The sequence below is a fragment of the Vicia villosa genome, linkage group LG7, assembly GCF_029867415.1.
Source record: "Vicia villosa cultivar HV-30 ecotype Madison, WI linkage group LG7, Vvil1.0, whole genome shotgun sequence".
In the NCBI taxonomy this organism is placed as follows: domain Eukaryota; kingdom Viridiplantae; phylum Streptophyta; class Magnoliopsida; order Fabales; family Fabaceae; genus Vicia; species Vicia villosa.
This window is the reverse complement of record NC_081186.1, coordinates 101,284,673-101,309,416: the sequence shown is the minus strand read 5'-3', so window position 1 is coordinate 101,309,416 and position 24,744 is coordinate 101,284,673. Positions and strand designations below refer to the sequence as shown.

Below are 24,744 nucleotides of genomic sequence, written 5' to 3'. Positions count from 1 at the left end.
TTACAGGCCAAGCAGGTGGAGAATTTTTTTGGGTTTTCCAATATTATCTACTTCTATAACCATTTACCACTGTTTTTCGATCCTCCTCTCCAATTCATCCGTGGTTTCGAGAATCTTCCCCTCCAATTCATCGTTTTGGGGTTTTCGACGGTTGTCTAGTTCTAAAACCGTTTTCCACTGTTTTCAATCATCCCATCCAATTCATCACCAGTTTCGAGAATTTTCCCCTTCAATTCATCGGCGGTTATGAATTTGAAATAATGTTTTTCAATCTTCCCCTCCAATGCATCAACGATTTCAAGAATATGCCCCTCTAATTCATCAGAAGTTATGAATTTGAAATCAAGGTTTCACAAAGGTATCATTCTATTGATTCCATATTAAAAATAGTTTCTACCCCATTAACTATTCAACCGTCCCAATAATCGTGCCTCTAATATTTATAACCTTGCATAATTTCAACTTTCATCTCATCTTTGTCACACAAAATCCTCGAACATCAAACTTTTATCTTATGCCCATTTCCACTATTATTACATGTGAGGAAGGAAGGGAAGCATCATAAAGAACCATGTGAGGAAGGAAGGGAAGCATCATAAAGAGTGGGCCCCTATGTACTTGATTTGTGTGAAGTGAAACATTAGAAGTTTAAGACTTGGAGTTGGAACCCATAACATTCTCAAAGGGTGTGTTTGATTTGTAAAATATGAAGTACTGGACAGAACAGTACTAGACAGTACAAAACAATACAAGATAACTTTTTGTATTGTACTGTGTTTGATGGTTACTGGACTGGACAACTGTTTTCTCGATTTTGCCTGATAAGTCTATGCACCAGACAAAATAATATAATTTCTAATATAATATTATTTATTGATATATAAAATATAATATTTATGAATCAAAATGTTAAATAATAAGGAGGAAAAAAGATGAAGAAATAGTTTTTTTATTCTACTTTAATTAATATGTTTATGGGGCAGACAAAATAATATAATTTCTTATATAATATTTTTTATTAATATTTTTGAATTAAAATATTAAATAATAAGAAGAGAAGAAAAATAATAAATAGAGATTTTTTTCTCTGTTTTATTTGATATATGTCAATAAACCGAAAAACACAGTATAATTTTATTATAATATTTTTTTAATATATAAAATATTAATATTATATATAAATTAAAATATTAAATAAGAAAGAGAGTAAAAAAAAAAAAAAAGAATGTTTTGATATTTTTTTGATAACTAGTGCTTGGGACAAAAAGTTGTCCCATATTTTTTCTGACGCAGGTTAAAGATTATACAGGGGTGGACAGGTTTGAAGATAACCGTCTGTATCCGTCCGAGCCGTGCTACCCGTGTGCAAGCGGTCGGGTCAATTACGTGTTCGGGTCAAATGGGTTTGCTAACCGGTTTCTCTTGGGTGAAGGCGGTTCGGTTGGTTGAATCCAACCCAAATAAAACTGAAACCGACCGAGTAGTAGTCTTTTTAAAGTGTTTTTATATACATTGAAGGTGGGCTAAACTAAATTATTTTGAAGCCCAATAAACAAATCCCGTTAACATAACTTTCATCTTCATCACGTGAAACCCTACCTCCGTTATCGTTAAATTCTTCATCAAAGGTAACTAGTAGGATTTCTTTCTTTCATCTCTATCCTAGTTTGTATTTAATTTCTTTGGTTTTCTTGGTTATCATTACTGAATGTTATTTTTATTTTGTTTTGGGTACTGATTGCTCAACTTGCATTGAAATTGAAACTAAGAGGTAAGAGATTTGGTTGCTCAACTCACATGGAAACTAAGAGGTAAGAAATTAGGGTTTCATTTAGGCTTATGTTTTAAATTTTAGGTAAAAACCTGTGTTCACTAATAGTTCTCACAACTTAATTTGTCTTTTTGTTTTTGTTATTAATGACTATAACAATAGGAGTAAACTAACTTAAAGTCTTAACTCTATTTTTTTAAAACTATTTTCATAATGTTCTGATTTTTTTATTTATTTATTATTTTTAGATACCATTTCATCTTTAATCTCAGATTATAAACTTTTTTTCTTCCCAGCTACAAGTATAAAGCAAAGTCAGTCAGCATTCAAAATTGAAAATGTCACCAACAACTTCTTGAAGTCACCAACAGCTCTAATTTGACTATTTTATTTTTTATAGTGAATACATGATTAATTTTAATTTTGTTATACTAGATGATTCTTATCAATTCATTATCATACAATTTATGAACTTTAATTTTGTATCTGTTTATAACTATGAATAATTGAGTTTTATTGGTTTGGCCCAATAAATATTAAACCGATGTCATCCACCCGATTCAACCGCAAAACCGGCCTAACCGAAACCAATGAAATCCGAATTTTTATTGGTCGAAATCGAACCTTGAGATTGGAACCACGGTTTAGGCTGGATCTAAGATTTGGGCCCGAAACCAACCCAAACTGACCGCTGTCCAGCCCTAAGAGTATCAAAACAATGAAAAAAATCTATTTTTTTAGTTGATACTTTTTTTGACACTTGACTAACTTTTTTGACGTTTGTCGTATGGTTCTCCTACAGGTGTTGGACACTGATGTGTGTCGGGAACTGAGTCACGCTTATTCTAAGAGGTATAAGAGGTGTCTGTGTTTAAGAAGTGAATAATTAAGGTATAAACACATGCTATTGTTAAACCAACTGAGTTCTTAGTTGAATGCAAATAATCTGTGAAACAACAAGGAGCCAGGTTACACACTTGTTAATGGCGTACATTCATGTTTTTATAGAACTAAGTTTTCGGTTAAATGCATAGAAGTTGCAAAAAAGATGAATATCCAATGTATCACATGTTTAATGTGAACAAAAATGTTATTATGAATCTAGGTTTTTAACCTAGCATATCAACTTTTTTGATATACCAGAATGCCTCCATAGTTTCTTTCCCTTTTTCATCTAGTTAAGCGACTTTACCCAAGCCTCCATCGCACCATTCAGCTGTTCCTAATCAGCCAGAACTGGATAGTGACCCCTCTGTATCTTTTTCGTCCATGGCCTACGATTAAAATAACATGTTTTTCATTTTTAATTTTAACTTCAGCTTCTTCTTCATCTTCTTCAAGGGGGCCCTTGGAATGTGAATCTCACCTTTCAAAATAAAAATGTTAAAAGTTATGATTTTGCATATGGTTTGGTAAAGAATACCAAACCATATGCAAAATCATAATTTTTAACATTTTTATTTTGAAGGGTGAGATTCACATTCCAAGGGCCCCTTGAAGAAGATGAAGATGAAGATGAAGAAGAAGTTAAAATTAAAAGTGAAAAACATGTTGTTTTAATCGTAGGCCATGGACGAAAAAGATACAGAGGGGTCACTATCCAGTTCTGGCTGATTAGGAACAGCTGAATGGTGCGATGGAGGCTTGGGTAAAGTCGCTTAACTAGATGAAAAAGGGAAAGAAACTATGGAGGCATTCTGGTATATCAAAAAAGTTGATATGCTAGGTTAAAAACCTAGATTCATAATAACATTTATGTTCACATTAAACATGTGATACATTGGATATTCATCTTTTTTGTAACTTCTATGCATTTGACCGAAAACTTATTTCTATAAAAATATGAATGTACGCTATTAACAGGTGTGTAACCTGGCTCCTTATTGTTTCACAGATTATTTGCATTTAACTAAGAACTCAGTTGGTTTAACAATAGCATATGTTTATACCTTAATTATTCACTTCTTAAGCACAGACACCTCTTATACCTCTTAGAATAAGCGTGACTCAGTTCCCGACACCTCTTATACCTCTAAGAATAAGCGTGACTCAGTTCCCGACACACATCAGTGTCCAACACCTGTAGGAGAAGATATATCAGAGAAAAAGAAGGGGCAAAAACTCAAATAAAGTAAGAAACATCATAACACGAGTCAGAAGTTTTGAAGAATTTGATGGAGAAGATGGAAGCAAAGTCATGTTTATATTGGAAAACAAGTGTCCTGTAATCGCAGTGATGAAACAAACCAAACATTTGGATACATTAGATAAGGTATAAAATTAATATTCTTTACAAACCCTATGCAAAATCATAATTTTTAACATTTTTATTTTGAAGGGTGAGATTTACATTTTAAGAGAATTTGAAGAAGAAGATGAAGAAGACTTCACGCATACAAAAAGGAAGTATACTCTGTGAAAAAATGGTATACAGATGTCAATTTCGGACAAACAAAAGTTATTTAAGAAATGGTATACACATTAACATCTGTTAGTCTTGGTGGTCTTTAAGAAAGTCATTTTGTATATTAACTTCTTAAGCACTTATGAACAACCCAATAAAATACGTCGTTCAATGCCAAGGATTTCACGGGTGGTATTAACCTACTGATTATAATCTCCTTGAAATTAGCCAAGGATTTCAGACAAAATGAATTAAAGCTGGACAATCAAGTTATAGATAGTAGGATCATTTCATGATTATCTCTAGTAAAACAGTTTAATTGATGATTTATTGAAACAGTTTTCCCATGAATTATTGAAACAGTTTTCCCATGAAATTACAAGCAAAGAAGATCAAGAATCCCTTTAATTGATGAAAAGGTAGAGGGAAAAAAATTTGACATAAAAACATTCATGGAAAAGAAATTGTAAACTTTATACCCAGGTATGTCACATGCCAAAATAGTTGGTCAAAGTCACATTAAACAAAAAATACTAATATGAAACAAGATATTTCAAAGTATATGAATGTAACCTGGGATCCATTATGATCACAAACCACTAGGCGAGGCATGGGAAATCTATCTTTCATTATTAAATCTGAATCATCATGAGGAGCTCGAAGCAACTGAGCAAATGCCTGCAAAATATTTGACTCAAATTAACTAAATTGCCAATGTGAAGATAAGATGGTCACTCATTTAGCAATGTTGTTAATAGCAGATGGCCATAGCATGGATTTCCTAATTAAAACCATAATTATGCCCCCAAATAGTTAAATGCTTAAAGTTACAAGGGCTTTCCGATATGCCAGTGCTTTAGAAGTTCAAAATTTGCATAGTTTTGTGAAGCCTCAGTCAATGAAAAGTTTTCTCACAAACATAAAAACATACTCTCTGATAATCTTGCCTACACATTGAATTCATTAATGTTTTATTCACTTGATTTTGATTCTTATCTTTCTTACCAGGATGCATTCATCAAACAAACAAATCACAGTCATAGAAACTAATACAAGGCCCAATAAACTGAAAACCAGTGCCCAGCATAAGCCTAGGGTCAGCAACATTTAGTAAAACCTTGTAGAAGCTGCAAACACATCCCTATTTTGAAATATAAACTTAAGCATAGGCAACTTACCGAACCTTATCTAGAATCATAATGATCAAGTAAAGCCCATAAATTACTACAATTTGTCTCAACAATGAAACTGCCAAAGTATTTAAATGATTTCACCTCTACTCATATGCTTTCACAATGTTATATTGTCAAAGTTCTGATAAAAATTAACTAGCAGAGATTGTATTAAATTACCAATTACTAGTCCAATTCACTGTATTCCTTTATTCTTTTTCATGAATGGAGTAAAAAAATGGAAAAACCGTCACTATACATGTTGTAATATCTCCCTTTTCTTTTGAAAAATCTCATGCTTCAATGGAATAATTAGTTTACCGAACTAGAATCCATAACAATTAAGTATAACATGTTAGAAAAATAGTGCAAAAAAACTACAATATATATGTGGAGCAGAGTGAGATACAATTATCCAAAATATAATTTCAAAAGGTGCAGAAAATATCCAGCACTCACCTCTGTTTCCATTTTGAATGACACTTGACGTGCCATGACTATAGCAGCTACTTCTTGATCAAATCCAGAAATCAAGTCCTACAAAATTTTAGACATAACTGAATTCCAGAAATGACTTAAATGATGTGCTCGAAGTTACTTGATAAATCATATTATGAAGCATTAATTTGTTATAAGAAATTAGAATATTATTCCAATAAAACCTTCACTACCATCGGATCATCAGGAACCAACGAAGTTTTAGATAGACAGGGATTCCATGTTTTCCAAACATCCCAAGAAAACCAGCTATAAAGTTCCCACGTGAATTTCTTTGCAGTATTAATAATGGATACCAAAATAATTAAATTTAGTGAATCAAAGGGTGCTAGATGAGAGCTTACCTGTATACTTCCTGGCCCAGCAACCCATCTACGTGAAAGGGTTGTAACCCGAAATCTCATTTGTCCACTGTTATTCTGATAACTGAAGCAAAAAATATGTGATGAGTGAGAAAGAGAAATATTTCAACTACATTACAACAACAGGCAGGTGTACATTAAGATGGTTTTCATACTAAGTCAAGATTTGGAAGTAAAACTGATTGCTTGTGGACTGCATCGTAGCGTTAGGAGTCTCCTTCCTCACAATGTCAAAAAACAGACATAGTGATGTTGATTTGTCAAGGCCGCACATCTTCCATGCACTAGTACCCCCTTGATCAATAACAGCATCTGAGCATAATGGGCTTTTCTGCTTATACAAAGAAGCATCTAAACATTTTTTTCTGTTGGGGGCTAAAGAAAATTTAACATATATGAAAAAGATAAAACAAAGCTTCTAGATATACCTTTTCAAGAGAAGCACAAGGGCCAACAATCCCTTGGACTTTGATGTCCTTTGAGCAGTTTATCTCAAATATCCCACTGCACAAAGAAGATAAAATAAGGTTAAGAGCCAATCAGCTTCTCCCTCAGCTTATTGATTTAATTATTTTCAGTTAGAAAACATGTGTTTCTGGTTTCCTGGTAGGATGCTTCTGCTTCTGGGATGAGGAATCTTTCAGATTTGGACAAAAGGTACTATGTAACCTTTCAAAGTTTCATTAGTTTATTCATAGCCAGAGATAGTGTTTCTGGATCCAGATACCACTGAATTACTTCCAGCAACTTTGATTTGGATACTCCTAATCTGTCGGTGGCTATTTGCCAGTGTTTACTAGGGGATACTCCTTAAACTCCAAAATTATTGTTCTCAATGGTAGCATAAAATTAATGTGGCTATTGACATTAGTATTTGATTATTTTTTGGTTAGTTATACAAGGTAAATAGGAGATAGAATCCTCCAGTAATTAGGAATAGTATCCTACTATAATGGTTGTCGACTAGTTTCCTGGTGTATATGCCGTTAAAATGGTTTCATCTTCTAAACTATCTTCAAGAATGTTTAAAAAATAAATGTGATCGACTTCAAAATCATCTTGTCCCAATTATAGCTCACCGTCTTTTTCTCTTATATACATTCCTTAACCCTAAAACTTGTAGTCTTGACAAAAATCAACTTGTTTTCCAATTTTACACAATTACACACTGGTACATGAATGTAACTAGTACTGTTTACCAAATATAAATGAGTAGTATCTTATCTAACAAATATAAATTTGTGCATACAGTAGATTGTCCCCATTAGTCAGGTGGGAACTGTTAGAGATGGACCATGCTGAATATAAATAGCAAGAGGGTTGGTTGAGAGGGAAGATATCGAGTCATTTGAGAGAAAGATTTGGGTATTTAGGCATATGCAATCTAGTATGCAATCTAGGTAATTTTTCTCTACATCTTCTAATAAAATACCAGTTTGTATCAACTAATATGAGTTACAACTCTCATTTCCAAGGGTAGGTTGAAGGTGAAATGAAGGATGGAAAGAAGAATATAAGTGATTGGGAGAGGGCTGCAAGAACTGAGCAGCAAGCAGAGGAGGAAGCTGAAAGGCACTAGAGTTCTCAGAATTTGAGAGGATATTTCTTGATAGTAGGAGGTGTCATTTCATGATTATCTCAAGATGTAAAACAGCACTAAGGCTTCATAAAAAATTATTGAAACAGTTTTCCCATGAAATTACAAGCAAGGAAGATCAAGAATCCCTTTAATTGATGAAAAGGTTACAAGCAAGGAAAATCAAGAATCCCTTTGAAACAAAGAAGATAGGTGGAGCGAAAAAAAATTGGTTAGCCATAAAAACATTCATGGAAAAGAAATTGTAAACATTATACCCAGATGTTTCAAATTCTCTCTGTTTGGTTACCACTTTCTGATCATAAAACTAGTAAATTGGTTTAAAGGTCATATGCATGGAATCCCTTTTGTTATTGAGTCGAGAGAGCAACAATTAGAGGGTCTGTCTCACACATCAGAAAATATATGGTCTGAACATACGTTTAAATGCCGGGGAAATCCTCACCTCACAAGTCAATTTTGTAAGGTTGAGTTAGGCCTAACCACAATTTTAAGATGGTATCAGTGCCTCGTTCATGATCCGTTGGATCACCTGCTATCAGGTTTCCGCTATCAGGTCACCTATCATTTATATCCATGCACCAAGCCTTAGTGTTAGCCGTGACATCGTGTGTTAAAAGTTTCACATTAGACAATATATTTGCTTGAACATATGTGTATTAGTGGGGCCAATTTTCAACTTACGAATCGGTTTTGTAAGGTTGAGTTCGACTCAACCACAATTCTAAGACTATGGAAATTACTTTGACAATTCCTATCAAAAATTACTCTGATGGCTCCAATCGAAAGTTGATTCTTCACGATTGTGAGTAGCAAATTTACTAAGTTGCAATTTTGATTCAAATATTTTTCCTTTGAGAAAAGCATGTTGATTTTAATTTGTTTTTATGTGCCAACACCTATGTTGTTAGTTTTCTACCTCCAACATATAATTTTTGTGAGCAGGTATTGGTTTGAAATTGTGGTTGCGATTGAATTGTTCATTTTTTTGAAGTGATATACTTTGATTTTGAATATTTGAATTCATATTGTGAATGATATAATGGGTACTATTTGTTGCAACAAAGAGAATATGCAGCCTATGTGCTAAATACCTGTAATATGCATGTTCATTTTGTTTATTATGCTCTCACGGAATCTTTGTTAGTCACCCCCTTTTCTTATTTTAGATTCACAGGTTGCAGAATAGGATTCTCTTGGCATTTGCATATATACCTCAAAGTTCATTCTTTTTGGAATACCTTCTATCATGAATGGTCTCTGCTATTTTTAGAATTCAATATCAATATGACGCAGTTATAGGAATATGAGTCATTCTTCTCTTTTGAGTTGTACAAAGAGAAGATACTTGTTATATACATTGTTGATAATTATTAGAAAACATAGTTAGTTACAAATTCAGTTACATCACTTGCTTTATAGAAACCAAGTGTCAACCTGCAGTAGTAGGTCACCCTATGACAAGCTGACCGGTATCAATCACTGTACAGCAGTCATAACAAACTTTCTGAGTTAATTATACTGATGCTATTCTATATAGTTACAGTAGAGCTATGCTATAGTCTCAATAATTAATTGGTCTTTGAGAATGTCATAAAAATAGATGAGAGACACTGTCAAATTTCAGAAACTCTACTTTCAAAGGGTGCATGACCTGAGATTAGGCTGAGACAGAAGAACAACAGAAGATGAAAAGATTTTGGCGGTAAACTAAAGAGAGTCTTTCAGACCTGTTATTTATGACATTGTTATGTTGTTTATTTGTAGAATACATTGCCTTTCTTTTAATGTTTGGTAGTCCCATTTCCCCATCTCCTCGGACCAACTCTTGGTTACTTGTTAATAACACTGGTGATTTTGGTGGAAATGAGGAGGTTAGATTAAATGTAACGTGTAACTCTTGTTACTATTTGGAGCAGTTGGTTAGGCATACACTCATATTATGGTTAATACATTTTCAATCCAGCCACTCATATTGAATAAAAAGATGCAAGGCCAAGGATGTTACTAAGTTAGTGAATTAAGATTAAAAATGCATACAAAATTTCAACATAAACTACTTTGAAAAACTTAGATAAATTGGAGTAAGGAAAGAACTGAAGAAGTGAATTCCAATTTACCTGATCAAGAGCACAAGCAAAAAGATCCAGCACATGACCTTGATGTACAGGCTGCTTCGAAAGCCCATCATAGAATTTCACACATTTATGGTAATGTGGCACAGAATCTTTATCCAGGTCCTTGTGGGAGCGAATTGGTTCAGAAAGTTGTCTGGATACAATCTATATGATACATAAGTTCGTAAGGACAGATACACTAGAGTATCGTCAAGTAATCAAATAAGATGGAAATCATTTTTGCCCATGATATCAGTAAAAGTCAATAAACAATCAAATACATTCCCTTGATGTAGGCACTCATAAAATAGAGGCCAATCATTATCATAGCACAACTCGAAACTATGTTGAAACCGTTAGCTTACCGTAAAAAACCAATAACACAAACACGAAACAAAACCGCAAACTTTGCTAGCAACCATAGAAATTCTGAACTGTCCTGACCAAATTGCAGAGAAAACTTGAATCAATACTGATGCTGATCTAAGGGATCTGAGGGTGCCAAAAGAAACATGGAAGAGAGTAATATGAAAGAGATAAATAAAAGAGAAGTGAAATAGAAGATAAAATCTAAGTTGTTTTGATGAATATAAGTAGGAAAAAATATTTACTAAAACTTTTCTTCACTTATTTGAATGAGTAGAAAGAAACAACTAAAAATAACAAATGACAAATTTATTCTGTGACTGGAATTTAAATACATGTAGTTGATAAGTGTCTCAGATAACTTTCGTTGTTGAAACAAGTTTCCACATTTTCCTTCTAAAATTATGCAATTTCAACTGTCAACCAATAAGTTAAGATATAGATTACCTTTATTTAGTTACTCTTCATGTCTCTCTTTATGCACCTCTAGTTACTAGTTCTTAAATACTCATTTATGGCAATCTAATTGCACTTCACTATCATGCAGTTCATGGTGCAATGCAAAAGCAAATGCAGTACGTAGATGCGAGATTTTTTTGCTAGGTCTAGATCCCATCCATAAAAATTCTCTCCCTATTTCTCTGCTATCTATCACTTTCTTATTTTTCTCATTTGCAAATCTACTGACCCATACATAGTGTTAGAGTTTCATTGCTAAAAGAATATTTCAACACATATACTCGTTGTGTTTGTATGTAACAGAATATTTCATTGCTAAAAGTAATGATCGTACATGACATTAGTCAAGAATATCAAACCAATATCAGGAATTATTATTAATAAAAACAAATCCAAACCAAATAAAACTTCCCGCGGGTGACAAATAATTGGATATGAAGAGGATATAAAAAGCAAACAAACCTTCCATTCGCAACATGAAGAATGGGATAAAAAGGACCCGTTAGCATGGCAAGAAATCGTAGGCGATATTCAGGATCATCTAGAAAGCTTGCAAGGTCTGTCTGCAATTTTATATAACTAGTAAGGAGAGTAGATCAGATGGAGAGAAATCATACCACTGGAGGAAGAAGAAGAGCTAGAAAGACTATAAGATAAGTTATTAAGAAAGATCTCAAGATTAACGATTTGGATAGAAGCATGGTTCTGGATAGAGCATTATGGCGAAAGTTGATCAAGGTGGCCGACCCCGCTTAATGGGATAAGGCTAGGATGTTGTTGTTGTATTAGCCATGTTATTTTGTTGTTCAGCGTAGTTAATTACAAACATATATTGGGCCTGGAATATTAGTATGACTAAGAGTATTAGGTTAATATTTTTGGTCAACTTATCATTCAAATGTCAGTTATTCAGAGTAATGTCTTCTCTCTTTTCCTTGATTCCATCTTTTTCCATGTAATATCATCATCACTAAAGTTTGGGGAAAAGGAAATTACAATAGATTTTGGATCTCTAGTTTTCTAAGAAAGTTTAGTGGGGACAATGAAAAGAAGAATACAAACAAGATAGGATTAATTATTATTATTTTATTAAAATTTGGAAATTTAGAATTCATTTTTGAAATATTATTGTTGAAATAATTGATTCTGCAACAATCAACGTTAAAGAAATTGATTTCTGTCTGGGAATCATATTTCAAGATGAGTTAGAGCTTAGAGGTGATTTTTCTGGGATGGTTAAATAAAATCCCTTTTAAAGTATATCTATAAGCATGATTTTAAATATTTGACATTTTTCACACCTAGATTAATTCTGCTCAACAGAATATCGAAAACATTTTCACTTATGTTAAAATAAACTCTACTCAGCATATAATTGATTTCGAACACCCAAAATATTATCCAAATGAAATCTAAAAAGGAATATCTCTACCACTCTGGTGTGAAAAATGCCAAATATTTAAAATCATGCTTATATATATACTTTAAAAGGGATTTTATTTAACCATCCCAGAAAAATCACCTCTAAGCTCTAAGTCATCTTGAAATAAGATTCCGAGACAGAAATCAATTTCTTTAACATTGATTGTTGCAGAATCAATTATTTCAACAGTAATATTTCAAAAATGAATTCTATATTTCCAAATTTTAAAAAAATAATAATAATTAACCCTATCTTGTTTGTTTTCATTGTTCCCGCTAAACTTCCTTACAAAACTAGAGATCCAAAATCTATTGGAATTTCCTTTTCTCCAAACTTTAATGATGATGATATTATAGGGAAAAGATAGAATCAAGGAAAAAAGAGAAGACATTACTCTGAATAACTGACATTTGAATAATAAATTGGCCAAAAATATTAACCTAATGCGGGGTCGGTCTCTTAGTCATACTAATATTCCAGGTCCCGTATACCTTTCTAACTACGCGGGGTCGGTCTCCTTGATCAACTTTCGCCATAATGCTCTGTCCAGAACCATGCTTCTATCCAAATAGAGGAAAGAGAATTGAGATCAAACATAATTCTTTAAATTTACATGACAGCATTTAAGCCCTAACTCAACCCTACAAAACCGGTTTGTCTGATACCATGTTAAGAAATGTGGTTAGGCCTAACTAAACCCTACAAAACCGGCTTGTAAGGTGAGGATTGCCCCCACTTATAAAGACATGTTTAGGCCATATATTATCTGACGTGGGACTCTTAACATTTACTATCTTATTTAACATTACTTGCTATCTTATTTAACCTATTCTAACATTACAGTTACTACAGAATTTAACTTCAGAACAATAACAAATGATGAAGAGTAAATATGGAAAAGAAATAATGGTATACCTGAACAAAGAAAATAGCAATGGGATTTCCTCGCAAACAAGATATTCTCACATATTGACATGGAGTGTAATTTGTAGGGTAGGCCGTGTCACGTCTGGGCCCTTCACAACGTCGGCGAAATTTTTGAAATGTCTCTGGCTAGAAAGCAAATAAGAACCAGTAAAGCATGTACCACGATATTTTCCAGCTTGGAAAAGGCATAATTAAAAGCATAAACATGTCATATCTAATAAAAGAGAAAAATAATCAATAGAATCATTTGCAACAAAAAAAATATTACTGGAGCATATATTGACATTAATAATGCAGCTTTATTAAAAACAGGAGAAATTACTGAACACAGTGTAGATAAGAAAATGGCATGCACATCAAGTGAGATTATTTTTCACAATAAATTATTTGCAAATCATTATTTCGTAAGCATAACTTGATACCACTAAAAATTATAAATGACCGGTCTTCCGAGAAAGAATTCAAAAAACATGCATCAATTTGACAATATCATGAGTCACTAAAACAACAGGAGTCTATGTGACAAGTATACAGAAACCCGAAATAAAAGACAATGATCAGACTTCTTAAGTTCTTATCAGATTGAACATAGCTAAGTTTCAACCAAAACACAAAAATCAAAATATTAATTATAGACATTATCATTTACTCCATCAACCATTACCAGATGAGTTTTTGAATTGGGTGCTTGCACTTGGGCAATGAAAGTTTAATGGAATTCAAGCATTCAAACAAAGGCTTAACGGTCATCGCCTAAATGCTTCAAAGAGCAATTTGCACAAGTATGTACAAATCCCTCTTGGGCGGTTAAAGAGATTCGCACTTGGGCGATGTCGCGGGTCAAAAAATCATCGCCACAAAATTGTATCGAACAGAGTCGGCACCAACTTTTATTTATTCCAATGGGAAAGGGAAAATATTGATAAAACCCACAAATGAGGTGAAATGGACAAAGATGGTCTTCGCAACCAAATTTGGGTTCGGGAGTCGGTTAGGTAAGGGGAAGGTATTAGCACCCCTTACCTCCATCGTACTCGATGGGACCCATTTAGTTAATCTTGTGATTCATTGTTAGCTTATTATCTACTTGCGTTCTTTATTAATATATGGACAAGAAAGAAACGGGATTTGGGTTTTTTATTATTGAGCTCGCCAAGACATTCGAGTCTTGTGCCTACGTATTCCCAAAGGGGAAAGTCAGAGCGTTCGTAGTTCAGGCTACGAAATTATATTTTTTATTAGTGTGCTCGCCAAGACATTTGAGTCTTGTGCCTACATATCTTCAATGGAAGAATCAGAGCGATTGTAGTTCTAAGGAACTACGAATTTGTTGGTTAATCTTGATGGGTCTAATCGCACTTGGGCGGAAAAGATGAGTTATTGGATGTGGTTCGCACTTGGGCGAGATTTGACTTTGGGCAAAAAGAAGATGAGTTTTGAACTGAAATTGTTTTGTGAAAAAAGTGGAATTCAAGCATTTAAACAATGGCTTAACGGCCATCGCCTAAAATACTTGAAAGAGCATTTGATAAATCGAGCTTGATGAAGTATTTAATGGGATACAAGCATTCAAACAAAGGCTTAACGGCCATCGCCTAAATGCTTGAAAGAGCAACTTGTACAAGTACGTACAAACCCCTCTTGGGTGGTGAAAGAGATTGAAACGACTCGAGTTTTGAGAAGTCCTTAATGAGATGCAAACATTCAAACAAAGGCTTAACGGCCATCGCCTAAATGCTTTTAGAACAACTTGTACAAGTACGTACAAACCCTTCTAATTTCATCCATTGTGGACTCAACTCAATTCGATTGTAAAAAAAAATGCATTTTGATTGAAAGAGGGAACTTGGTATTGACCAAGATTAGTTATGAAAATATTCGCACTTGGGCGATCAAAAGAATGATTTGATGAGTTGAAATTGTTTTTAGTGTTTTGTAAAAGAAAGAGGCAAATCGAGTTTGAATGAGTCCTTAATGGAATCTAAGCATTCAAACAAAGGCTTAACGGCCATCGCCCAAATGCTTTAGAACAACTTGTACAAGTACGTACAAACCCTTCTTTTCATCCATTGTGGACCCAACTCAATTCGATTTTTAAAACAATTTTAAGGTTTTTGATTGTGACAAAAGAAGATTGAAAATGATACTTGGTGTTGACCAAGATTTATTGAAAATTATTTGAAGTGGACTCAACATTGGATCGAGTGTTATTGAATGAAAATTGATTGAGAAAAAGAATTGATTTTTTATTATGGTATTAGCTTAACTGACCGATTGAACTTATATATTTAATTAATTAATTAAAATCAACTAACATTATTAATTAACTTTAATCAATTAACAATATTGTTGAAGTTAAATAAAAGAATTAATTAAGAAAATAATTAACTAACTAATGAAAGAAAAAGGGTGTGTACAATCTTTATAGAAAAGAAGCTTAATGGGCTTAGGGATAGTGTGTAAAATAGAGATGACATGGCCCAGAAAAAAGAAGAAGAAGAAAATAAGAAAAAAAACAATGAAGGGGTGGGCCGAACCGGGTAAGGTCAAAACCCGATCCCCCTAGCAATCACTAAACCGGGTTTTTGAACCCTAAAAGACAAAGCGGCCCCCATTAGATTGCTCTGTCGACCGCTATTGCTTCAGCTCTGAAAACGTGAATGAAAAAAGAACAACAACAATAATCACGCTTCTCTCAGTTCTCTCTCGCGGCTATGGTTTTGCTCGGTCCTCTCTCTCACGATCTCTCGCATCCATAGCTCACTATATCAATCTCTCTGTTCTTTCGATCTCGCCGCGGTTCTCTCTCGGTTTCTCTCGATTCAAACAACAGACAAAAGCGTGCAAGCAAATAGGATTCAATCAACAAGAGCCCTAAACCCCGACATAAATCCCTAACCCCAGATTCATGGATATTCCAGATTACATGGATTGATTACAACAGGGAGCAACATAAGTGTAAAGCAACAATCGAAACGAGTAGAAGCTACATCGTGAAAAAAAAAGAAATCTCTAGGTATGATTCTAAATCTAATAAAAACAGAGATGAAAGAAAAGATTAAAAAAAAAAAAAATTAGGGTCACTTTTCTAAACCATCAGATTCAGATTTGTTTGAAGGTTTAGATGAGTTAAAAATAAATTAGGAACAGGTGTATCTTTTCCTACCAAATCCCTTGCCTTACCTTTTCTCTCATGCTAAGTATTTTTATTCAGGAAAACTAACATAGCTCTTGAGGCATTTTTCCGACGACACCGTGTACCACCACCATAGCTCTCGTCTATTTATGATTTTCATCTATACAAATTATTCTCAACTTATGCACAATAACCTCCAATCTTTGACATAAATTATACATATTTGCGCTCAAACAACACTGTAATTGTCTCATGAAATTCTATTACGATCTTGTATGTGGTTATAGCCAGAAAAGCAAGAAAAATCATGGCTTATTGGTGTTCTTAAACTAGGATTATCAATTGCTTTTTGCCTTTGATTGTAACATTTTTCACAAATTCTAAATTTAATTTAGTTCAAAGTCAATGCATTTCCTCAATAAAAATCATTTCATCAGCAATAATTCCATGTTCTTTTTTATTTTAATTGAATTCTGATATTTTGAGATTCATCCATGTTTGTGTACAATTGTTTTGAAGAAATTGTTAAATTATTGAATTTATATAGCAGTAATGAAGTATCACACCGGTGTTGTTGTTTTAGGATTTTTTGTTTTGTAAGCAAGAACAACAGTAGTAAGTGAGAGAGAAAGGAAGGCGTGGGTGCCGGTGGGAGATGTCGAAACTTATTTTGAATGCAGTCGAATTGATCGATGCTGATGCGAAATGATTTCGCATCAGATGAAAAAACTTAGGTCAAAATTTAGGGTGCGACGGGCGAGGAAAAGAACAATTTGACGAGTTGGAAGTGAACCAAGTTTTAAGGATTCTTTAATGGAGTTCAGGAATTCAAACAAAGACTTAACGGCCATCGCTTAAACGCTTTAAAGAGCAACTTGCAAAAGTACGTACAAACCCCTCTTGATTCATCCATTATCAACGACTCAATTCGATTATTAAAAGAATTTCGATCGAAAAGATTTGAAATGGGCTTGACATTGGATCGAGAAGTTAATTTTGAATAAAAATTATTTTTAAATTAACATGTGTTTAATTAATTAATCAAACTAATTAAAAATCAACTACAAAATTAATTAGTTAAATAAATTTAACCAATTAATAGAAATAGTCACGGATTTACTAACAAGTTTAATCAATTTAAAAACCCATCTATTTAATTAACAAGAAAAGATGGTGTTTTAATAGTAAAAAAAAGTGTTGCACTAGGAGAAAAAAAACAGATCGGGCTGAGATGTTTTTAAAACCTATTAATTTGATTAACAAACCATGGATGGAGCTTTCAGAGCTCGAAACTCACTCTCGAAATTTCTCTAATCTCTCACGATCACGGTTCAAGTAGAAGCACAATGGTCAAACAAGCATATAACCCCAATCTCCACATAAAGCCCTAGGCCCCATTCACATCATTGGCATCTGTTACAGATTACAACAAAGATAAAAAACGATAAAGGTGCAAAAGAAAAAAAAACTACCTCTTGCAAAGGCTTCAACAATGATCCTCTTCAGGTATGCGTCTCCGCTCTTCTCTTCCTTTCTGCTCCGTGAACCTTGTGTTGCTTCTGAAATGAATGTGTTTTGTTTCAGAGTTTTTCTCCTTTTTTTTGCTTGCTGTTGCTTCCGTTCTCTTTATAGAAGATTGGAATAGTTTTGGGGGGAATTTTTGGAGAGAATTTGAACAATTGTGGTATTCTGATTTGCTCACTTTTTGATGCAGGGCCTGCTATGTCATTTTAGTGTAAGTTTGGCATCCTATGTGCAGGTTTTTGGACTGGTGTAGCAGAGTGGTCAAGAGGTGGAGTAGCAGGCCTTGATGACGATGGGTGAGGCGCAGGATACATGGAGATGGAAACATGACTTTTTTTCTTTCTATATTCATTCTTATGTAATTTACTAAAAGCTGAAGAAGTATTGTATAAAAAAAAGTACTAATAAAATGTATTATTATTAACAATATTATTAAACTAAAGTACTTAGTGAGCGTGTGAATTTTTTTTTTTTTTTGATTTTTGTGAAAAGGCAAATCAGTCTTGAGTTTGTTATAACCTGTTTTAATGTAGATGGTTAGAATAAAATGCAATTATTATTTGAGAAAAGGGGTGATGCACTCACAGTGTAAAATAGTTTTACACTGTCAACCAATCACAATCATGTATCCAATTCCATCACACTTTTATCTTTAAAATTTTTTAATGACATGGCAAATTGCTTGTTTTCTATTGGATGACAGTGTAAAACTGTTTTACACTGTCAGTGCATATCCATTAAACCCTTATTATTTACAATGTTAACTTAACTAATAATTAATTTAATTATTAAAGGAAATAATTTCGATAATAACAAATTTAACTATTAATCTAGCCGGGGAATTCTGGTTTCTTTTCTCGAGGTGGTCAATTTTTAGGGGTTGCAGGTTAGTTGATTTATTGTGGTTGCCTTTCTCTTTGGTGAGTGGATAATGATGCTGAGTTTGGATGTTGATATTTTAATTCCTGACATAGTTTTGTGTCTTTCTCTTTTATTAATCCTAGTAGTTCCAAGTGTCTTTCTCCTCTCATTGATCTTGTACTTGGTTCTTGCAGGTTGCTGATGTATGTTGTAGTTGCTCTCTAGGTTAGCAGGTCTATGGTTGATGTGATGTTCGATGGCAAAGTCTTGACCTTGGTTAAGTTGCATATCTCGTTAGCTAAGGAATTGTTTCATCGTTCTGACATTGAAGTAATTAGCTTTCAAAATAGAATCATGATTAACAAAACCAATATGGCTAAACATTTATGGGGAGAAGCTGTAAACACAGCATATTCAAAATAGAATCTCTATAAGACCTATTCTTGAAAAGACTCCTTATGAATTGTGGAAAAATAGAAAACTCAACATTTCATATTTCCATCCTTTTAGATGTACTTGTTATATTTTGAATACTAAAGAACATCTGAATAAGTTTGATTCTAAGGCGCAAAAATGCTTTCTGCTTGGATACTCTGAACGATCAAAAGGTTATAGAGTATACAATTCAAAAACTCTGATTGTTGAAGAATCAATCAGTGTTAGATTTCATGATAAGCTTGGCCATCAAAAGCCAAAGCAAGTTGAAAATTTTGCATATATCAACACTGAAGATTCAGAAGCAAAAGATAATTCAGAAGATCCACAAACTACAACATCTATGGAGAACCTGAGGAACTCTGAGGAACATTCTTATAAAAAATCTTTAGACTCAACTCAGCTCATCCAAAAGATGTCTGTTGAATGCAGTATAGGGCAAGCAACAAAAAAGATTTGGAAATATTGATCCGGGAATTATCGTCCACAGAGATGGAGAGATGCCATTCAACAGTTTCTATGGTTTCGAGCTTGGGTTTGAATGAGAAAAAGGTAAACAAATATATAGACAGGAAAAGAATAAACACATTCTTAGAAGAGAAATAACTTATCAGGAATGTAAATATATTCACTCTTCACAAACATACACTTACCAACCCGTTATACTCAACCTACGATACTCATCTATGTCATCACGTATCTCTCACATAAGCGTCCATCTCTGGAGCACAAACGAGATCATCTCACAACTAAGGTTATCTCTAACGCGAAGTCGCGAGAACATCCGTATTCTCGCGTCGGCGATCTCTCGCGCGCCGCTCAAACACGAAAGCATTAAGTACAGATACAAACGGTGAATGCTAGCTCTAAATCTATCTCTAGAGTTCAGAACCAACAGATAATCATCCTAGATAAGGATTCAAGAAGTTTATCTCTAAAGCACCCCAAATCCCCAGCATAGAGCAAAAATCTAGAACAACATCAACACAGATTTGTAAAGCAAGTTAAATATAACATTATAATCGGTAAATATACATAAGATTCAAGTAAATATACAAACAAAACCAACCAAAGAGAAATACACAAAGAAGAAGAGAAATGTGAAGGATAGAAAAACACTTAGAAAGGGGGGGGGGGGGGTTTGAATAAGTGTGACTTTAAAAACTTGGACGATAAAAATAAAATGCACAGTTATTTTTATCCTGGTTCGTTGTTAACTAAACTACTCCAGTCCACCCCCGCAGAGATGATTTACCTCAACTGAGGATTTAATCCACTAATCGCACGGATTACAATGGTTTTCCACTTAGTCAGCAACTAAGTCTTCCAGAGTCTTCTGATCACACACTGATCACTCCAGGAACAACTGCTTAGACACACTCTAAGACTTTCTAGAGTATACTGATCCACACGATCACTCTAGTTACAACCTGCTTAGAAAACTTCTAAGACTTCCTAGAGTATTCTGATCCACACGATCACTCTAGTTCCTTACAACTTAATGTAATCAATTCTAAGAGTTTACAATTGCTTCTTAAAAGCTATAATCACAAACTGTGATATTTCTCTTATCGTTTAAGCTTAATCTCACTAATATATTACAACAGCAATGTAGTGAGCTTTGATGAAGATGAAGATTCTGAGCTTTGATTTAAACAGCGTTTCAGCAAGTTGATATTCACAGAATAGATGTAGAATTCGTTCAGAGTTGGTAACCTTGCTTCTCATCAGAACTTCATATTTATAGGCGTTGAGAAGATGACCGTTGAGTGCATTTAATGCTTTGCGTGTTCCGTACAGCATTTCATTTAATGTTATACGCTTTTGTCAACTACCTCGAGCCTTGTTCACGCTGTGTCTACTGACGTTGCCTTTAATAGCTTTAACGTTCCTTTTGTCAGTCAGCGTAGCCTGCCACTTGTACTTCCTTCTGATCTGATGTTTGTGAATACAACGTTTGAATATCATCAGAGTCAAACAGCTTGGTGCATAGCATCTTCTGATCTTCTGACCTTGAAGTGCTTCTGTTGCGTGATACCATCTTCTGAGCTTCAGTGCTTCTGATCTCATGTTCTTCTGATGCTTCCATAGACCCATGTTCTGATTCTGCTTCGACCATCTTCTGATGTCTTGCCAGACCATGTTCTGATGTTGCATGCTGAACCCTTTGAGACAAATCTTCTGAGCGCTGAATTATGCATACTCTTTATATATTTCCTAAAAAGGAAATTGCATTGGATTAGAGTACCATATTATCTTAAGCAAAATTCATATTATTGTTATCATCAAAACTAAGATAATTGATCAGAACAAATCTTGTTCTAACAATCTCCCCCTTTTTGATGATGACAAAAACATATATAAATGATATGAATTTGCGATCAGAAAGAGCAGACGGCAAAAGACAAATTACACAGCTATAGCATAAGCATATGAATATGTCTCCCCCTGAGATTAACAATCTCCCCCTGAGATAAATAATCTCCCCCTGAAATAGATACTCGAAGAACTTTAATAAAAGACTTCCCTGATTATTTCGGTAGAGACGATCACATAAGCTTCTGCCTTCAGAGAATTCATAGCTTCTGACTTCTGCTTCCATTGGACAGCTTCAGAACTAGAATTTCTTTAGATCCTTAGAACACTCACAGCTTCTGATTCCTGCTTCCATCTAGGACAGCTTCAGAACTTGAATTTCTTTGATCTTCAGAACATTCACAGCTTCTGATTTCTGCTTCCATCTAGGACAGCTTCAGAACTTGAATTTCTTTGATCCTCAGAGCATTCACAGCTTCTGATTTCTGCTTCCATTCAGGACAGCTTCAGAACTTGAGTTTTCTGGATCTTTTTAGAACATTCACAGCTTCTGATTTCTGCTTCCCTCGGATAGCTTCAGAACTTTGAATGTCTACCAACATCACTTCATGCTAGATTTGTATCAGAACATTGTTGAATGTACCAGAGCATCATCAGAGCATCTCTACATCCTGAAATGTTACTGAACAAAAACTAAACGACAAAAGTCAGCATGAACGAGTCAGAACATAAAATGTATATTAGAACACATGATATGTATCAGAGCCATATATATATATCAGAGTTATATAGGCTAAAATAATGTATCAGAGCAAATAGAATTTTGTCAAAGCAAATAGACAAATATGGATCAAATTCTATTATCAGTGCTTCTGATTCATTCTTCTTTCTTGCTTCTGATATCTGAAGCTTGATAGCACTCAGCTTGCTTCAGTTTCCAAGAGCTTATTCTTTTTACAGAATAACACTTCTTATGGTTTTGCTTCTTGTGTTTGCTTCTGAAGATTCTCTTCTTTATATCTGCACAACACTTAAAAACCATATAGAACTTGCAGTTCTTGTTAGTAAAAGTGTGGGAGCTTTACCCAGCAACTGATAGATTAATCAAATCATTTATCATTTATCTTCTCCCCCTTTTTGTCATAACATCAAAAAGAATATTTCAAAAGATTCAGATGTATAAAACGACAAATAAAATTACTGGAATGTAAAAACAAAGAAACTTTTTCATTGATAATCAACAGAAGGATTACAAAAGGTTCCTATGTTTAACAAGATGAGAAACATTCCTAGCAAATACATAAAAAGTCATCCAAAGAGGAAATGACTACAAAAATTAAAAACAAAACCCTAGCTAGACACATTCTGTGTCAACCCATCAAGAGTCCCTGAGGACTTCTTGTCTTCCAGACTAGAACCTCCACTGTAGGAGAGATCCTAGAGACCAAAGAGGAAGAGAGGGACAGTTCACAAACAGAGAACTGCTGTAGCAAACGGGGCTTTCCCTCAACATAGAAGTTAAGAATATCATTCTTAACCTCTTCCCATAACTCGAGAAAGTCTTCTGTCTTTGGATGAAAGTTGATAACAACATCAAAGAAGAGATCTGACTTGAGAGGTATTAGAAGAGCCATCCCGAGATATACAGAGATCTGCCGTCTTTGAGTCATAGATTTTCAACAAACTTAGAGCATGACTAAGAGATCCAGACAAAGGATTCAAGATGAACGCTAGGTTTTAAAAAAAAACTATGTTTGAGTAAGAGAAGAAAAACAAGAGAGAGAGAATAAAAACTTGAAGAGGAATGCAAAGAGATAGGAAAAAAAAAACGTTTGAAGAGTATTTAAAAGAAAATAAAATGAAGCAATTGATGAATAGCATTTAATGTTGCGTGAAATGAGGAGAGATAATAAAGACAAATGAGGTGACTAGCACAGTTACCTATGGTCGGCGTCCCTTCAACTGCACGCGCGCTTATCCATGAACAGTAATGAAAGGTTTACTATCCCAAGATAAATACTCTATTCAATAACGAATGAATGAAAACCAAAATGATGATTTTGGTCATCCTTATTTTGAGCCTTATTCTTTGATGAATTGGTAGAATTTGCATTCTTGAAGCTTAGTCTTTGGTCTTTATTACTCAATGCTCCAAAGATGCATGAATACCTATAAAATGAATGGAAAACTATTAATTGGTATAAAAATGAATCAAAAACACATGTATGCACATATTTACACAAAAGTTAGGATTTTATTACAAAAATCATAAGAATAGAATCGATAAGTGCCACAGATATATACTCAAAATATCGACATTTTGACACTTATCAAACTCTCCCCAACTTGAAACTTTGTTTGTCCTCAAACAATGTCAAATAAATCAAAGAATCAAAAGTAATAAACCAAAGAATTGTGAATCAACAAGTTTTGAAAAACATAAACAAATGTATGGTTCAACACAAAAACGTATATACAAAGTAAATACTTACCACTATCCTACAACGACAACATGTAAATGAAACTAATCCTAAGTACAAAAAGCATACAAAACATTCTAACACAATACATGCTCACCTCATGAATCACACCTAGCAAAAATTCATCAATGGATGAAGAACACACAAAGGTGAGGGACTTTTAACACTCATCCAACAATCTTGCAAACAAAAGATTAAATTATGCATTCATCCAAAAATCACATTGAAGATACAAAAGCAAGAATCACAAGGACTTTTCAAGGTTGTAATGTGGCTTGGTTAAGAAACAAAGGATAAATCCTAAGGCTAATCGAAACAAAAACTTCCCTAAACCTAAGGGAGTGATCAATCCACCAAAGATTCAAACAACAAAATCTCGATTAAACTTCTTCCTTAGCACAAGTTTCTCAAACCAATCACAATACTTATTAGCATAATTATTAGCTTCTCTTTTCTTTTTGTTTTTCAAAACTTTTTCACATTTTTTTCTTTTTTTCTTTTCTTTTCACATTTTTTCTTTTCTTTTTCTTTCCAACCTCATAGAAACAACCAAATAAGTATATAATCGTTTCTCTCCCCAACTTGAATTCAACCACATCATCATGTGAATACTCCCTACTTCTAAGGCAAGGTAAAAATTCATACCAAAAATCATGGTTGAGGGTTCAAGAAAACAAAGAATCAATCATCCATGCAAAAATGAGAACTAAACACTCAAAGATAAGTATTTAGCAAAAACAACATGGACATTGACAAAAAGCTCAAAAGGGTTAACAAATTATCACACACTCACAAGGTGAATTGACTATTTGGTTTTGGTGGTTGTGCTCAAAATGAAACAAAATGCCTTGATCCTTTTCATGCTTTCATAAAATCAACATAAACAAAAGATTAAG

At 33.8% G+C, this 24,744-nt stretch overlaps 1 protein-coding gene and 1 long non-coding RNA gene across 8 annotated transcripts; one reads left to right on the top strand and one right to left on the bottom strand.

The window, feature by feature from the left end:
• Positions 1–1,640: 1,640 nt before the first annotated feature.
• LOC131616203 (uncharacterized) lies at positions 1,641–4,353 on the top strand. 2 transcript variants are annotated; one of them, XR_009288067.1, is made up of 3 exons: positions 1,641–1,811; positions 3,873–4,043; positions 4,110–4,353. It is a non-coding gene; the product is annotated as an uncharacterized LOC131616203 (long non-coding RNA). The 2 variants fall into 2 exon arrangements; XR_009288066.1 differs by lacking the exon at positions 1,641–1,811 and having other exon boundaries at positions 3,835–4,043.
• On the bottom strand, positions 3,409–13,218 carry LOC131616200 (protein transport protein SEC23 C-like). Of its 6 annotated transcripts, none has more exons than XM_058887470.1 (9): positions 11,209–11,652; positions 10,287–10,355; positions 9,925–10,086; positions 6,636–6,711; positions 6,363–6,538; positions 6,190–6,271; positions 5,807–5,884; positions 4,749–4,853; positions 3,409–3,851 (listed from the first exon to the last, which is right to left on the bottom strand). In XM_058887470.1, the coding sequence occupies exons 3-9, from the start codon at positions 9,993–9,995 to the stop codon at positions 3,804–3,806; spliced, it is 636 nt and encodes a 211-aa protein (XP_058743453.1). In that variant the 5' UTR covers positions 9,996–10,086; positions 10,287–10,355; positions 11,209–11,652; the 3' UTR covers positions 3,409–3,803. The 6 variants fall into 6 exon arrangements, with proteins under 6 accessions (XP_058743453.1, XP_058743451.1, XP_058743452.1 ...); XM_058887468.1 differs by lacking the exon at positions 3,409–3,851 and adding an exon at positions 13,085–13,218 and having other exon boundaries at positions 4,604–4,853; positions 11,209–11,309; XM_058887469.1 differs by lacking the exon at positions 3,409–3,851 and having other exon boundaries at positions 4,604–4,853; positions 10,287–10,360; positions 11,209–11,651.
• Positions 13,219–24,744: the final 11,526 nt, after the last annotated feature.